Raw genomic sequence first — 17179 nt, forward strand, 5'->3', positions numbered from 1 at the left:
TACTGCTGCACTGTCCCCAGAAGACCCTTAAAAATACTGTTCTACATTCTGCTCAAAAAATAATGCACTGAGAAAGAAAAAAAAAGGTTCAAAATGAAGTACAGTGCGTGGAATCAGACAAGCTGAAACAACAACGAAAAAATGCCGGTTGAAAATTACACATCTAATCTAAAGCTCAAGTGAAATCAACATAAAAAGTCCCACTGATATTGGTGGACTTTGGCATTTCACAAGGCCTCACACCATGTGTCGGATGGCACAAAATACAGATGTGCATACACCCCTTATCCTCATAGTATGCAGAGGCTGGGTGTTTTCTGACATAGCTATGGGATTTCCATCATGGAGTGGAAAACAATGGAATATACTCACGTGCTTGAAGAGCCAGAACAGGACTTTGAAATTCTGTCTCAGTTTTGACACTTTCTTCACCCAGTTTTTATTCCAACTTAACCCTGCTCAGACGCTGCCATCATCACAGAGCTCCATAAAACACAAGGTGTGCACTGTGGGTTACATGCATGCAGCACTCTCCCTGCTCAGCCTCTATGAGGGCTCAATGAAAGATGACGGGCTAACAGGGCTTTTCCCCTGACAGTTACCAGACAACAGCTCAGAAGGCACAGCCACCACTACTCCTGTCAAGGACATAAATCCTCAGCAGACCCCAGGGAATGCTTCTACCAGTGTCAGCTCCTGAGCTCCAAGGAAGCCAGCATGAAAGCCAGCAGGTTCATACAAGAACTGTTTTGTTTTGACAAAGTCCGAGGGTTTTTTGTTTTGTTTTGTTTTGTTTTGAAACAGAAGTGGTTTGCATTTCACCCTGGCACGTTCCTTCAAAGTGGTTGCATCAGAAAATTCCTGATCAACCCTAATCTCCACTGGCGCAGCCACAATGTGGTCACACTGCAGCAGGCACAGCTGGTGGTCACTCCATAGCTTTCCCAGCTGGGCTGGCTGTAGGCCCTGCCACTGCCCCTGCCCTTGCCCCTGGAGTGCAGTGCTTTGACTGGGAGCTTGGTCAAAAAACTGCTTCTTGTTTTGCAGCTTGCAAAACCCAGCTGGAGCACAGCAAAACCCACACTGCACACAGCAGAGAACAGCACCTGTGAAATGCTGGTGCCTGGTAGAGAGGCCTGGAAGATGCACTATCATTAAGAACAAGTCTCTTCGATAAACTACTATACTATAGGAAAAGCGATTGGCCAGTTTTTACTAGAACTGACAAAGAGCTGCATTCTCTATCTGGATACAAGTTAGGTGCAGGTCTCTGAGCAGCTCCTCACCCTCTGTGCTCTAGGGCAGAGTGGTTGCTGCCTCTCATCATTCTGCCCAACTACGAGCAGTGCCAGCTGCAAATCCCCACCAGCCTGGGGACGTGGATGTGGCCAGGCAGGTTTCAGCTGTCATCGAAAGGTCAACAAAGCAATTTGTTCCAAATTATTCTATCGGTCTAATTGTATTTATTATTATTGCTTCTCTGCTGTGTGCAAGTAGACGTTTCAGAATGTTGGGCTTTTTGCTACATTATATGTTTGTGCATTTTATTAGACTAATTTGAAAGATTTGAAACGATGAATAAATTGTCACTCTCTTTGCTTTATCTGCTGTTGCAGCCTATGCCCAACAGATGTCACATATGAAATTCAAATTACGTCTTCAAATGGAGCATGACTTGGTAATGAATAATTCAAAACTTATACTGAAAATTAGAATGCTGTTTTTAAACAGTGTGTTTCTTAGCACAGGCAGTGTCAATGGAAAAATACTCACCTATTTATCTGGCCATTTTCCACCTCTGTGAAATCATTTGAATCGTTGCTGATGTTATCATCTTCAGGGATAGTCATATTCTGTAATTCAGTCAGTTCTAATCCGGCTTTGAACGGCATCTTGGGTAAGGAACTGTACGTATCCAAGTGTTTTTTGAAATGTTAGCGTTTGGTTGGGATCTGGTGGGTAAATGGCAGCCACAGTATCAGCAACCTACGTAAGACAAGAAAAAAGGCCAATAAATACACACCAGAGGTACGTAATGTTACCAGAACACAGTGAAACCTGGATATGAGTGACCATCCTCGCCAACCTATCTGACATCAGTAGAAGCACTCCTGGTTTTAACAGAAGTCATGCAGTCCAGTAGTGATGTTTCATTCCCCTTAGTGAGATCAACTCCACCTGCCTTACAGATTTACCCAGTCCCACAACTGACTGCAGAAGATGGTGCCTGTAGTTATAAACTAGGGTGCAAACCTATCATCTTTGATTCAGAAGTAGAGACTCAATGACTTACAAATTAAGGAAGAAAAATTATCTGCTTGCCCAAGAACCTTTAGTTATTCAGTGTTCATCTTCAGTACATTCTCCATGTTGCCCCTTACTTAAAAATATAAAATACTTCAAGTTCATGCTGCTGCTAAATGGAGGAACACTGAGGCAGTGTTATTGCAGCACTCTGTTCTACTGATGTCTGCACTCGTGGTATTTTAGTATGTTAGGGTTTTCTTGGTAAAGAAGAGGTACAGAGGCTGCTCTGTGTATGGTGACACTTATTCCAAACAAGGACAAAACCAGACAAAAATAAATTCCTAAGAACACATCTCATAGGAAGAATGAATAACATACATCTTGTGTCAAGCAGTTATTACTTACTGACCGGGAGGCAACTCCACTGTTAGATGCGTTACATAAAGGCACCATGAAAAGCACAAAAGGCAATTTGGATAGGGCTGCTCCATGGCACATTTCCTTGTTAGAAATGCAAATCAGCTGAAGGCCAACCTTTTCCGGAGCCTGACCACTCTCAAATGGAACAACAGTGACTTCGTGATGCAGAAGCACCCATACCACAGTCATTTCATTCCTGTTTTGTGAATGAATGTTGTGCTGCATTGCCAAGCAATAATTTACAATTCGTCTTGGGGCACTTGGTGAATGTCCACAGGCCACATTTATTTGGGGATATTTCCTCAAATTTGCAGAGCTGCCTCAAAGCCACCACGCTACTCTCAGGCAGTCAGGGAAGCATCAGTGTCCCCAGGCTGTGACACCAGCCTGCTCCAAGTAAGTTTATAGGGCTCAATACTCCTGGCTTACACCACATCCCCCCGGGCAGAGGAGGGCTTTGCAAAGAAGCCGTTTTCCTTTCAAGTTTCTGAGAAAAGTACATTCGTTTTCAGTCCTCCAAAAGCTTCCTCATGAGCTCAGGCTGTGGCAGAGGCACTGTGCTGGTGGTGGAGCAGGGCCCACCCAGCCTACAGGAGCAGCTCATGCCCAGCTACGGAGGCATGGGGAGGGCACATGGCTGCTGGGGGAGGACTGTGTGCAGGGACACTGGCCAGGCACTCCTCAACTCCCCTGCACAGCAAGTGCAGAGCATGGGCACCAAGGGCAAGTGCCAGTGTTTTACAAGGCTGGTGCAATGCAAAATGGACGCCAGCTGCAGACAAACGGCTGCAAACCAGTGAACAAGGGGTGGTTCTGATGGTGACATTCTGGAGCAGTCTTCCCAGGGGCATAAAGTAGTCTACTTATTTTGGAAGGAAAGCGTGATCTTTTTATAAAAGGATAAAGCCACAGGAGGCAGAGGCTGTGAGGCGGCAAGGAACAAGCATGATGAATCCTGAGGCTTCTTGTGACCCTGAGTTCCTAAAATAAACAGCACCTTAATAGAAGTGGCAATGTGTACTGAGATCTGTATCAGGCATTTTAAAGCCAAGCAGAGGCTCGTCTAAAATTCAAGCATAACTTTCCTTTTGGGGGCTCTTTTGCATCTTTGTCCCCCAGGAGGATTTTCCCAATAGCCCTGACACTGCTTGTGCTTAATGAATTCTATGCTGAGTGTGTGCAAAAATAGCAGCTGAAATTTACCCTTCTGTGAGGTAAACAGCATGTTTGTGGCTCGCTGGTGTGCAGCTCCTGCTGCCCCTTCCTACTGCCATGCAGCCGCTACACTGTGAGCTGGACCTACAGGAGTGCATCTGGCTGATTTATCTGCAAGGAATCTTTGGAGCACAAAAGTGCTGACTTCTTTGTTTGTTTGTTTTAACTAAAGCTCAGATTCCACCAAAAAAAAAGTTTGAATGAAGATGCTGGTGCAGCTGACGCCAGCTGACCCACCAGCAACAACTTCAGCAGATTCCAGATTTCAGACAGATGAGTGGCTCCTGCAACAGCATGACAGCATCTTGGAGTCTGCACCGGGTTCTTGTTAGGTTAAGTGGTTTACTAAAACAAAACAGAACCCTGAAACTAAAAACACTGTGAAGTGAAATAATACATTGCATTTCCAAGTATGAGAAAACCTGACCTCAGTGCCAAAACATGAGGGCAGCAGAGAGAGAACTGTGGGGCTGAGGCCTGAAACTTTGACTGTCACAGCAGGAACTCATTCCGAGGCTTTGGCAAAGGATAACTACCTTGTCCTTAGCACCTCCAACTGTAAAGCTGGGGTGACAATAGTGACAAAAGCATTCAGTGAAGTGCTTGAAGATTCAGAGAGAAAGAGTGATAGGTGTGATGCCCCCCAAAAAACAAAAACCAATTAAAGCTCAAAAATTTTGTAAAGAAACTTTCCTTTACATATAAACAGCACAAACTCTTCATCAGAGATAATCACTCTTGGTTCCCCCCACAGGCCCGGATACAGGTGGTCACACGTAATTCACCCCAAACTGCCTGTTTATATTGCAGGTGATGGAAGGCACTTGGCTTCTTGAGAACACCCACAGCCTCAAGGGGTAGAGATCCCAGCTTTACATCCCTCATGCTACACACTGGCTCTGCAAAAGTATGGGGAAAAGAAGCCAGATATGTATCTGCTGCTGGTGCCATTGATGCTGTGGGAAAGGAAAAATATAAATGCTTCACCGCACAAGAGTCATTGTACGTTGATTCTGAGCTGGAAGACGTTTGTATTTTTACTGAAAGCCTTTTCGTTTGAACAGTGTAATAAGGTAAATGCAGATAAAAATGCTGTGTTGGCAATAATTCCTAGACTGAACTTATTATTTATTGCCTTTTAATGTGAATTAAAAATAATCTGAACAGTGACTGCAGCAACCTCATTGTGCTCGCAATTCTACCCATCTTTAAACCTCTTATACAGAGAAGTTCCAGATCCCTGCAATCAAACCTCTCTCCAGACACACACAGACTAAAGCAGAAAGAAAAAGAATTAGAATTTTGCCCTTCTTCAGACTTTCCCACTCACATGGGCAAACACTTCTTGAAGCATGAATTGCCCCAAGAGAAAAACAGGAAAGAGCTAAAGACACTTCTAAAGGAACCTCAGAAGTCTGTGTTTGGTAGCTGATCCAGGCCTCCGGTGCAGTAGAAAAAGCCCTGCACAGGCCTAGGAGCTTGGCTTTCTCTTTAGACATCCCATGACATGTCTTGCAAATCCCACAACAGATAATTTATTCCCTCCATGCTCCTTGTAGAATATGGGAAAGATTACAACTGGTCACAGACTTCAGAAGGAGGACTGTAAGATGACACAAGAAGATAAAACGAGTTTATTTTTCTCAAGGATATGGAGACCTTCACAAGCCATTAAAACACATTCCAAAAGCCGGACTCTTTTTCTCTGTTGCCTTCTGAAACATCAAAAGAAAAACAAAAAGAGCCCTGCAACTCCTCTCTTCTGGAAAGTCAAAAGCTCCACGCTGGCAGTAGTGGGCACACAAAGCTTGTATTTGAAAAAATATGTTAATATAGACAATCTAACTTTATTTCTTTTGGCTCAAGCATGAATCCTTTCTAGGCAGTACCTGGAAGAGGTATAACGTAAGAAAAATGCCCCTAGAAACATGCTAGAAGCAGCATATCTAAAAGTATCATCACCCGTAGTGATAACGATGACTTAACTCATGGGTATTCTGTCATGTCCTATGAAGGATATAATTCAAGAAGTGCCACCTTAGGAAGGGAGGCTGCCCAGGAGCTGATCCGGTATGTGACAGGGCGTGGAGTGGGGCTGGACGCCATTATGCCCATCTTGGGATATGGTTTTCCTCACGTCAACTTGCACACTTACCGTGTGCTCCAATCACAGTGCATCTCCTGCAGCCTTTGGGATGGCAAATATCCAAGACACACTAAGAAATTTCAAGTATGGAATTCAAGTCAATTTACTTAAAAGAAATACAATTCTTTTTTTTTTTTTTTTTTTGCTCAGAAGGAGTTTTGCCAAGAAGCCCCACTCTTAGTCAGTTAGGAGGCAGCAGAATGCAGTGCCTGAGTTCTGCACATGCCGTTTCATTCTTCTCAGGGAAAGCCTGAGATATGATACATCTTTGCCTGCACTTTTGAATGTTCTTTTAAAGAACAGCAATGTGACCAATAAGACTCTATGGGTATAAATAAAGAAATGCCGAGCCTGAAACACTGCGTATGGACTATTCACTTAAATGACAGAAAGCAATAATAGGTTTTACACAGTATCACATTGAAAAGCCAGGAAGCAAACCTCTCCTTTCTGCTAGAGACACCTGACATCTGGAACATCAAGTTCCCGTTTTACTCCTAACCTACAGGAAGGACAAAATTGAGAGATGAGAGGAGCACTACCAAGATAACAAAGAGCCTGGAAATAAATTAAAGACTGACTCACATCCAGTGAGCAAACATCTGTGGAGCTGAAAATGTCACTGCCTCCAGCTATCCGGCACTGCCCAGGGAGCTGAAGGAAGGAAGCAGGCTCATCCCATTTGATCCCTGCTTGTAGAGGCCAAGGAGAGCCACCCAGGTGTCAGTACCAGTACCACCAGCAGCAGCACTGCCAGGCAATGTGGCAATGTGGTGGACATCAGCCCTTCCAGCAGCTGCAGCTGTTGGCTCAGTGGCTGCAAGCTACCACCTTTCACAACCAGCCTCCTCTCTCACACGGACCCTGTGCAATGAACAGTTACAACATAAGATGGGGGGAGCAACCAACAAGTGAGAGAGAGGACTTGACGAGGAAGATCGGAAAAGGATATGATGGCAAAGGAGCAATATGCACACGTGCTCAGCCTTCCTCAGCACTGTGACCTTGTGTTGCAACAGGAAAGTGCTCCCCATCGCATCCCATTCCACGCTGCACAAAGGAGGGGGGACAATCCCAGATTAAGTCCCAACAGGCCGCTCAGTTGATCAAAGGCAGGCAAATCAGAAATCATAAAACACTCGCCTGATTCACCCAGTGATTCATGACTTTAGGCAAAACACTTAAAGATGAGCCATAAAGGAAAATGGTTTTAAGTACATTTCTGTTCTGAGCCCTTCCCAGTCAATTTAGGGAAGGCATTTGGCAGAGGAATATAGTCACATTTTTTCCTAATTATATTTCTCTGTGAAATCCTCTTAACAGGCCGGGTTTTGCTGAAGAGGTCCCAGGACACACCACCACAAATGAACGAACTCTTGTGCTGCACAGGGGCTGTGCTGTGAGTGCTGCAGGATGGGCCACAGCAAGCAACGAGAAGGAGTCCACAGGGCTGAATAGCAGCTTTCATATTCCAATTTGAAATACATTGTGTACTATAGAAAGACAGGTTTGCATAGGTTCATATGCAACTCACTTCTTCATTTTCCCCCAATTTACATGTAATTTCTTTGCTTCGGTTTCCTTTACTGTAGGAGATTCAGAGTGAAATTTAGCTGCTAACCTTTACACAAATATTATGAGAGAGAACTGGAAAAGGGCTGTAAAGCACTTCCAACATGAACAGGCTGCTGTTTTTCCCATGAGTAGCTGCTCAGACTTCATGGGTTGGATTAAGGTTACAGTAATAATTACATGCCAGAAAGGAAACTTCATTCAGGCTTGAAACATTTAAATACCCCCGCAACATCTCATTTGCCTTCATCATATGAACTTTTAAAGCAGCAGTAATTGTACTGCTGGGTGTTAAGCTGCTTCTAAAGAAATGAGCAAATTGAGAAAAAGCCAGTGGGAACAGACAGGACGCAGGAGGGAGAACTGTGCCATTTCTGCTTGGTCACCCCTCTGCCCCCTGTAAAGAATGATGAAAATCCACATGACAAAATCCAGATGAAAGGCAGCATAGAGACCTGAGGAAGGGAGCCCACCAGCAGAGACCTCCCATCCTCGCCTCCAGGCATTAAACCCTTACGAAAGGCAGGATTTGGCCACAAGGACATGGGCCCACCATGGTCTCCACCAGGCTGTGTGATGCCCCACAACAAGGGGACAGGCCAGAGGCAGGCAGCCTCAGCGACAGGCAGGGATGCTGCTGCTGCAGCATGCCTGGGGCAGTGTGCTCTCTGCTTTGCCTTCTCAGCCACGAGAGCCTCCTCAAGGCAAAGTCACACAGGAGTCACACAGTGCGGCAGCGAAGCTGATCCCATTGGAGTCAGTGAATTTCCACCACGCCACAGCAGCAGGCCCTGCTTGCTGGGAGTGCGGCAATGCCTGGATTTTGGACAGGTTGTTACCAGCTGATTTCAGTGCCATGTGGGAACAGCAGTTACTGACACTATGTATATCCTTCGGCAACAGATGGAACTTCCTTTTGGTGGCTTTTTAAACCGAGTTCATGCTTTGATGGGGAATGAAGTTGCGTGGAGCAGTGCTCTCTCTTTCTTCCCTTTACTTCTAGACTCAGAATATATACACATATTTCCTCCAGAATGTATCCAGTCAACCTAAATGAGCTTTTTCTCGCCCTTACACAGCAATGGCTGCCCTCCTTGTGCAGCATTAAAACCAGGGGCGAAGCAGCACCAAATGCGGCTGGTAGCAATGGCCACGAGCACACAGGGACCTGTGGCGGGCACAAAGCCTGCTGCCGTGCAGGGCTTTTATTTCACCTCTTCCACTGTCACCTAAACAAAGCACAGCTTTACACGCTGCCCAGCTCCTCTTTCAGAAGGGTGAATAAACGACAGCTACAGGTTGCAGGGCAAACTCGGCGAAACAATGGGGCGCACCCCCATCACAGCGGGCTGTACCTGGGCACATGTGAGCGGCTGGACACACACGCACTCGGACATGCCCCCACTTTCGTCCTCGCCTTTGGCTGGTAAAAAGCGAGCAGACCGCCTGTTACACGCTCATATATCTAATACACACACACGTACGTACGCACGTATGTATGTATACACACACACACACACACGCGCGGGGGCGCGCACGCGGCTCGGGCCCACCCCGCATTTTCCGAATGCCGCACAAGTTCCCCCCGGCCGTGGCTATGGGGCAGGGCCCTACAGGAGCCCGGCACGGGGGCTGCGGTACACGGGGCCCGGCCGCGTTCGCAGCGATCACGTTCAGAAGCTCCTACCCCCCAAAAATGATCTTTTTAATTTTTTTTTAATTTTATTTTATTTTATTTTTTTGCATTGCCAGCTAAAAAGCGCAGCTGCTCCCGCCATCGCTTAATTACCCCTAACCCCCTTTAATATTGTGCTTTTCCTTTTGCCGCCGCTCAGCATCCCGGCGGCCTCCCCCCCCCCCGCGGAGACGGATGCCGCATGGCCGCCCCCCCCCGCTCCCCCAGGCCGCCCCAGCACCACGCCGCCGGGCTCCCAGCCGCCGGGCCCCGCGAGTTCGTAGGGTTGGAAGCCGGGCACGTTCGGGGACAAAGCGCGGAGGGCCCCGGCCAGGCTCCCCCCGGTCCCGAGCGGAGACAAAGGCAGCGCGGGGCGCCGCGTCCCCGTCCCCGGGATTGCATCAGATGCCGCCTACCTTGCGAGGAGCCGCGGGGACCCCCCCGGCGCGCAGCGCAGCCTCTCCCGGCGGCGGTGGGCAGAAGCAACCCGGCGGAAAATCGTACCGAGAAGAATATACGATTAAAAACAAAATACAAATAATCGGGAGGAGGCGTGAGGCCGGGAGAAATTAAATTGGAGAAAGGAGGACGGCGAGGGAGATGCCGCTCCTCCCGCCGCGGGTGTGTTCATGGACGGGCGGAGGGAGCGCGCGAGGCGCGCCGCCGAGCCGGACCGGGGCCGCGCCGCCAGGTGCCGTGGACGCGGAGCCCCCCGGGCCGCCCTTGGAAGCGGGGCTGAGAGCTGACCCCCCGCCCCGCGACCCCTCCCCGCCCGGCACGCACACGCCGTGCCGCTCCGGCACCGCCGGCACCACGTTTCTGACTCTGTTTGGTTTTTGGTTTGATTTTGTTGTTATTAAGACAATAAGCGTTTTGCTTTAGATTTGCTTTCTTTTAGCACCGGGGCTCGCCCTAAGGAGAGCCTCTGCTGGCAAGGAGGGCAGATTTTTGTGGAGATGTTCTCTGAAATGGCCACGGAAGATCTGGCATCATCATTAGCGATTTCCTGTTTCGTTATGCAAAATGTATAGAGTGGAAATGCAGCAGTTGGTGCCAGAGGTCAAAAGATTTCAATGGGGAAAAGCTATGGTTTTCAGACATAAGAGGGGGATTTACTGAACAGATGATTTACTGTAACTTCTTGTTTCCAGAGTTATCTCTATAAAGTACTGTTGGAGCTTTCCAGTGTGGAAAATAATCCACCAACTTATAAGAACAAGCCCGAAGCAAGATGGCTTTGCGGCTGATGAGAGAGACTGCAGGCCCTGGTTCCACTCTGCAGCACACGGCCTGCACAGGATGCCCCGGGGCAGAAGGGAAAAGGATGTTGAGAATGTGCCTTGGTAAGCTGGGAGACCTCCCAGAGTCTCTTAATTGTCAGGCCCAAAGGCAGATGTTGCACGTGAAAAACTGTTTTTCAAATCTTTACACGCACAAGTTTGATTTCCTCTGTGATGATTACAGTGCCTTTTTGTTCTCACTGTGGATGCTCTTTGGGTGTGAAGCACACTTTATTAGCAGTGAGTTAGTTCATCCCATTGCGCCCAACAAGGATGGGAGCTGAGCACCCTCTTGGTAACCAGAGTGAGCAGAAGGAGCTGCCCAAGGTCACTGAGCCAACCAACACTTCCTCGTGCGCAGGAACCTCTCCCAGTGCCCCATCAAAGCTTCAACCAAGGATATGGGGTCACCTCTGAGTTAAGGGCTCAGCTCTACATCCAGCACTTTGTGCAACGCACCAGACCCTGCCAAAATGCAGACCAGAAAGTACATGCCACTCTCACTCAGTAAGATATATTTCTATCTAAAGTCCTCCAATTACTAAATCAGAATGCACATTTTATAGTGCGTGGGGTCAGGCAGTACTGGAGTAGGGAGGTGATCGTCCCCCTGTACTCTGCACTGGTGAGGCTGCACCTTGAGTACCGTATTCAGTTTTGGGCCCCTCACTATAAGAAAGACACTGAAGCCCTGGAGCATGTTCAGAGAAGGGCAGTGATGCTGTGTAGGGTCTGGAGCACAAGTCTTATGGAGAGTGGCCACAGAACTGGGATTGTTCGATCTGGAGAAAAGGAGAGGAAGACCTCATCACTTTCTGCAATGACCTGAAAGGAAGCTGTTGCAAGGTGGGGGTCAGCCTCTTCTCCCAGGTAACAGCAATAGGATGAGAGGTAACAGCCTCAAGTTTCTCCAGGGGAGCTTTGGGTTGGATATTAGAAATCAGGTATTCTCCAAAGAGTGGTGAAGGTACTGGAACAGGCTGCCCAGGGACATGGTAGAATCACCATCCCTACAGGAGTTCAGGAAACATGTAGCTGCCACATTTAGGGCCATGGTTAGTGGGCATGGTGGTGATGGGTTGGGGCTGGACTAGATGTGGTCTTTTCCAGCCTTAATGATTCTCTGATTTTGTAAGAAACTTACATTTGTTCCTCTAAGACAAAACACGTCAGATGAGCAATAGTTGATTCCCTGTGTTTTGTACTTGTGAAGACACACATTTTCTAGCTTACAGCTGATGAGGCTCTCACCTGATCCTGCCTATTTTTAGAACTACTGTAATTAGTTGTGGAATTCAGAGAAAATCTTCGTAGCACATCTTAACACACCTCCGCAAAAGTGATAGAGCTCGGAAATTAAAAATATCATATGGTGTGTTTTACAGTGTTTTACTCACATTTCTAATACTTCATATTAATGTTTTGCATTCCTCCACTCTTCCACACAACATCTTTATGATTTTTTACACTTCGGGCTCTATTTGCCCTCACATTGCGTGAAACTTTGATGTTTGTTGCCAGCACCTTCTACTTTGAGCTTTTGCAATGCTTGTAAGATCTTTTCAATACGTTTTCATGTCATTCACTCCTTGCTGACCTTACTCACTCCTCACGGGCCTTTATCTTTTTGTGTATCATCTCCCTTCTGTATCTGGTTTAAGAGGTACGAAAGGTTTAGGGGTTTGCTTTTATATTTGAGGCCCATCGTTTTTCTTCCTGTTGTCAGCCTAGAACTGGCAGTTCTCTCCTTGAATGACTTTCAATGCACCTTTATCTCGTCAAAAATGGATCCTCTTCCCTTTCCTCTGAGGCAGTCCTGAGCCCTTCTCTGTGGTAACGCCATTTCCATCTTTCCTTTTTTCAGACCCGCATCCTCTGAATGTTCTTCAGATTATATTTCCGCTGCCTAAAATGCATCAGCAGCCACGCTCATTTCCAGAACGGCTCTCTGAAGTACAATGTCCTTTCCAGAGCCCGGATAATTCCCCTCTGAGCTGTCCTCCAGCACTGTAGGCTTACTCACTAACTTAAACTTAATAGAAACCGCAGGTATACAACGAAAAGTGCTGTGTATGTGATGAAGGTGAACTTAAGTCAAAATATGTGAAGCATTTCCTTGCTTGATTGCGTTATAACACATGGCTTGCTTCTCCATGCGCAGCTTATGAATGCTGTGTGATTTGGATTGCATTTTAAAGTAAGATTTGGCTTGCTTCTCTGCTTTCCTTTGCTCCTGCACTGCAATGATGCCTGCAAGAACGGGGGGGCAGGAGAGGAGCTGAAGCAGAGAGAAATCCTCTGTGTCATGGAAAAGCTGCTTCCTGCCAGCAAGTGGCCTTGGACATCTCTGAGGTCCTGATGGGCCTTCAAGGTTGACCAGGGGTGATGAAGAAGCACCGGGTATAGGCAATGGGCAGTTCTGCACCTCTGTGCTGCATCTACACCTTGTGCTGGTTGAAATAAAAAGCACATCGACTTTGGGGGTCTTTTTTCCTTTTCTTTCTTTCTTGCTTTTTTAATTTTAAAATATTTTTAATAAAGACCCTGCGTTCATTTACTGCAGAAAACCCATGCGAAAGGCAGTGCTGAAACTATTGGGCTGCTCACAGGAGGGGCAGTACTGACCCTCTTTTGTGGGGTGATTAAGCTTGGTGGGAAGGCTTCCCAGGCTTCTCACCAAGGCTTCACACAGACCGTGTGCTCAAAAAGTGCTGCAGATGTGCTGATAGCTGCTCAGGCTGAGGGTGAGTTTGAGCACTAACTCCCCACTGCTGTGCTTGGAGTTGGTGGCTCAACATTTTCAGGGTTATTGTGCTGCCCTGTGAGACTTTCTGCTTGGAAATAAACATTTCAGCCAATGCCTTTGGTGTCTCCAGTCTGGGATGCCAGGATTTTCTATCAGACAAAAAGAAAGATTTCTTGGATGTCAACTACCATGTTAACAGAATGCTGTTAAAAGTTGCAGTGTTGATTCTCTGACATTTCTTGACAATGATATTTGGTATAAAATCTGATTAAGGTAGACCGTCTATAATGGTGAGATGTGTACATGACTGGTCTTGCATGACACTTGGTAAAGAATTGCCTGCACTTGCCATGGAATTCATGAGCACTGATAGCATCAGCTGTGCTGAAACTTGTTCATCCTCCTCCAACTCTGCATGTTGAGACAATTGATTTTCTGAGGGCTGTAAAATGTTGCGTACATTTCTGCAACTTCATGATCATGAGACAGTACCATCTGTGGGTTTCCTGGCCAAAGGCTGGTTTACATCTGTCATGACTAACCTGGTCTAGTAGGAGGAGTTCTCTTCCATCCTTCCTCTTCAGATGCAAGAATTCATGCAATGAACCAGATAGTGGCGCTTTTTCTCATTGCTTTCTGATCATCTGCTCTAACATTTCTCTGGTCTGAACAAACATCTTGCCACAATGTGAAAGCTTCAAACTTCTTGCATGGGCCCAAGGAAATATTGGTGACTAAAGTAAAGGGATTTACAAGTACACTAGATGCCTATGGTGATAATGGAAACTTCATTAAAACACACTTTATAGCTATGTATAATGAAATGCTCTTTTGTTTATGTTCTTTTAAGGCGTTGCTTCTTACTGTGAATTTATAGTGCTATGGACCACTTTATGTGGTCTGGCTTGGCTATAAAACTTTGATCTCTCTGAGACGAATAAATTCAGCCTGTAACCATGACACAATGCTGAGCCACAACACAAAGGGGAGATTCTCTTTTCCCCCAGAAAAGGATAATTTTTTGTTGTTCCATTTGTACAGAGAAACGTAAAAGGCTTGCTCAACATATGGAGAGTTGTTATCTGCTATGCTGAAGTCTCAGAAGTGGCCCTGACACCTTGCAGCTCCCAGTCGCAGAGTATGGAAGATGAGATGCTAATGGAAACATGAAATCATGGAGAACAGTTGTGAATTAAATCATACTGAAGATAGTTTATTTAATCAGTGCCTGACCTGTTAGTGCACAGCCCAGTGATTGAATTTCTTGCTGTTAAAAGAGATTTATAGGTGTGCTTCATTTCAGGGTGGTGATGAAAGGAGGAACTTCTTATTTTCAGGTCTCCACGTCAACCAACTAACTAATACAGGCTGGCTTTAGGCACAAGAATCTCCTACTCATGTTTTAAAATGGTTGAATAGATTAAAATGAAGTCCTTTATAGAACAACTCAGTTGCTAATATTTTTAAAGTGTAAAACAAAGAAAGCTATTGATGTGCCTTAGGGCATGTCAGGGAACATGGCTGAAATGCATCAGATGCACAGATCCTGTGTAGAAGCTGAGGCTGTTAGTGCAGCTCTAGAGCTGGGCAGTTGTCTCACATGGTGTCTGGTACTTATCCCATTGCTCATCTGATGTCTGTATTTTCTTTTTCACCCTCTTAACATGCAAAAAAAATCTATTTTTTTTTTTCCTTCTATTTTACTTTACTAAGCCTAAATGAAAGCAATGAAAGCAAAATTTAATCTATAATTTACGAGGCTGTGGATATCATGTATACCAGGAGAGTCCTTCCCTAGAGATGGTGAAGGTGCTTGAGGCCAAAGTGGTGCACAAGCACTGAGTGATTATCGAATACGTGTGCATTTAATAATTTGCTCATGGAGGAGTCGAGTTCTGTGGAAAGCGCATTAAACAGAAAAATGAAGTTAAGTGGAACTTCTTGTTATAAATATACCAAGACTTCCTGATCAGCTTTGGCTAAGGAAGTTGACAGCATCCCCTGCCCCTCCTCCTGGCATGCTGCTGCCCACCCCCAGCTGCACCCCTGTCGTGGTGCTGAGCTTGGGCTGAATGTTGAACCACACAGTTCTCTGCTAGGAGTTACCACTAAAAACATTCAGGGGAACCTGTGGGTAAGTTACTTCTCTCTGTTTTTAGGCTCCTAGTGCCAGCTGTCAGCACAGCAACGAAGTGATTAGATCTGCTCTGTTGCCTAATCACAGGACGAGAAGTGGCATGCATTCCTGCAATCTACTTAAGTGCTCCCTATCCGGATCCTCTGATTTCAAGGATAGTCTTTGGGAAATTATCTTCAGAGTAAATCTTTTTTTTTTTTTTTTTTTTTTTTTTTAAAGTGCACTTGATTAAAGTGAGGCATCTATCATATCGCAGAATTATTGATTATGATAAGCACTTTGAACTTACCCAGTGTTTTTCATCTCAGAATCTCCTAATATTTTGTTGCAAGTGGAAAGGATTACTAGTCCCACTGCAGACTGAAAACATGGAGGAAAACTGAGACTCTACATGATTCACGGAGGATACTCTATTGTGTGGTGAAGCAAGACCCGTGAGCTCACAGCTTTTCTGTCCTTCAGGGGGTCTACAAGTAAGAGGCCTTTTGTTGCCTTTGTTTAGGATGGAAACCAGATGTTTCCATGCATATTTTGGGTTCAACACAGTTTCCAGTGTGGTCCAGCACCTGTGAGTTTTCTGTTTGAGAACCACTGCCTTCTGTACAGGAACCAGCAAAGGAACAGTGTATTACAAGGGGGAGGACATTTAAAAAGACTTTATACATCTTACTCATCGCTCATCACTCATACTGATGATCTTACTCGGCCATCTGTATGTGCTTCTGTTGAGGTGTGTCTGCCTTCATGTCAACTTTTGAGGATGGAAACCTAAATCTTCTCCCTACCAGTTCCTGTCTTAATGACTTTCAGCAACTGTGTATTTACCTACTTAAAGATGTGTTGCAGAGCTGTGGGCTTGACCCGTCTTCTGCATCTGTTCTGATCTGGGACATGTGGTATCACCAGAATTGGACATCCAGTCCTAGCCATCTCTTCTGTTAAGCGAGGTTTGGCTGGAGGTGCTGCTCATGTAGCCACATTCTGCGTACATACTCACAGCAGACAAGATAATAGTTATCAGTGGAGTATTCACAGCTCCACACATCAGTAGAGGCCCTTCATGCCAGAAAAGGGGATTCAGTGGTTCCTACAGCTTTATCTCATCTGCACATCCCTCCTACGTTTCCATCTGTTTCACATTCCTTAGCTGGGAGCTGAAGAAAGTAAGTAGCATTTTAACAAAGTTGAATCATAAGAAAAGTGTGGTAAAATTTATAAGATCCGTGTAAGTGGTTAAAAGTTGATTCAAAATAAATTATTTGAAATGATTCCCACACTTGGGGAAGCTGGAAGGGATCACGTGTTTCCCCCAGTTCCATGCAGTTTTTGGTCAAGTCAGGAAGCCACAAAACTGAGCAAAAAATCCAGTGGTCAAGATCAAAGGGCAGTGAGTGCAACTGCACTGTCCCCTCCTCCTCTGGACTGGTGGGCTCTCCTGATGGCTCGACAGAGATTGGCCACGGTCCACTCTGGATCAAGGGATCTTCTTGTGCTGAAACCCAAACCAGGACTTTAAATAAAAGAGAGATCAGACTTTGGGGCATGCCTACTACCTATAGTAAGAAAAAAACAAACAAACATAGCAGCATGTGCTGCAGAGAAACAAGGAACTAGAAGTATGACATACCAGAACTTGTTTCACTTATGCAATTTTGTTTGAAAATGTTCTGGGTTGAGCCAAGGGGTGAGTGATAGTGAATTGATGGGAACCTCACCCTTCTCCTGGTAAATATTCAGCAAG

At 45.9% G+C, this 17179-nt stretch overlaps 1 protein-coding gene across 2 annotated transcripts in view; it reads right to left on the reverse strand.

Moving 5' to 3' along the window:
• Window positions 1-9914, reverse strand: part of SLC38A1 (solute carrier family 38 member 1) — a 32059-nt gene extending 22145 nt beyond the window's left edge. For both annotated transcript variants that reach the window (XR_014933854.1, XM_015855030.3), the window contains exons 1-2: window positions 9692-9914; window positions 1774-1986 (exon numbers count right to left, since the gene is read on the reverse strand). Coding sequence is in view for 1 of the 2 variants with exons in the window: in XM_015855030.3 (XP_015710516.1) it covers window positions 1774-1892 (119 nt within the window). In the remaining variant the exon portion in view is untranslated. The remainder of the gene's footprint in view (window positions 1-1773; window positions 1987-9691) is intronic.
• Window positions 9915-17179: the final 7265 nt, after the last annotated feature.

This window comes from Coturnix japonica, chromosome 1 (assembly GCF_054131305.1).
Source record: "Coturnix japonica strain WE chromosome 1, WE-NBRP24, whole genome shotgun sequence".
Classification (NCBI taxonomy): domain Eukaryota; kingdom Metazoa; phylum Chordata; class Aves; order Galliformes; family Phasianidae; genus Coturnix; species Coturnix japonica.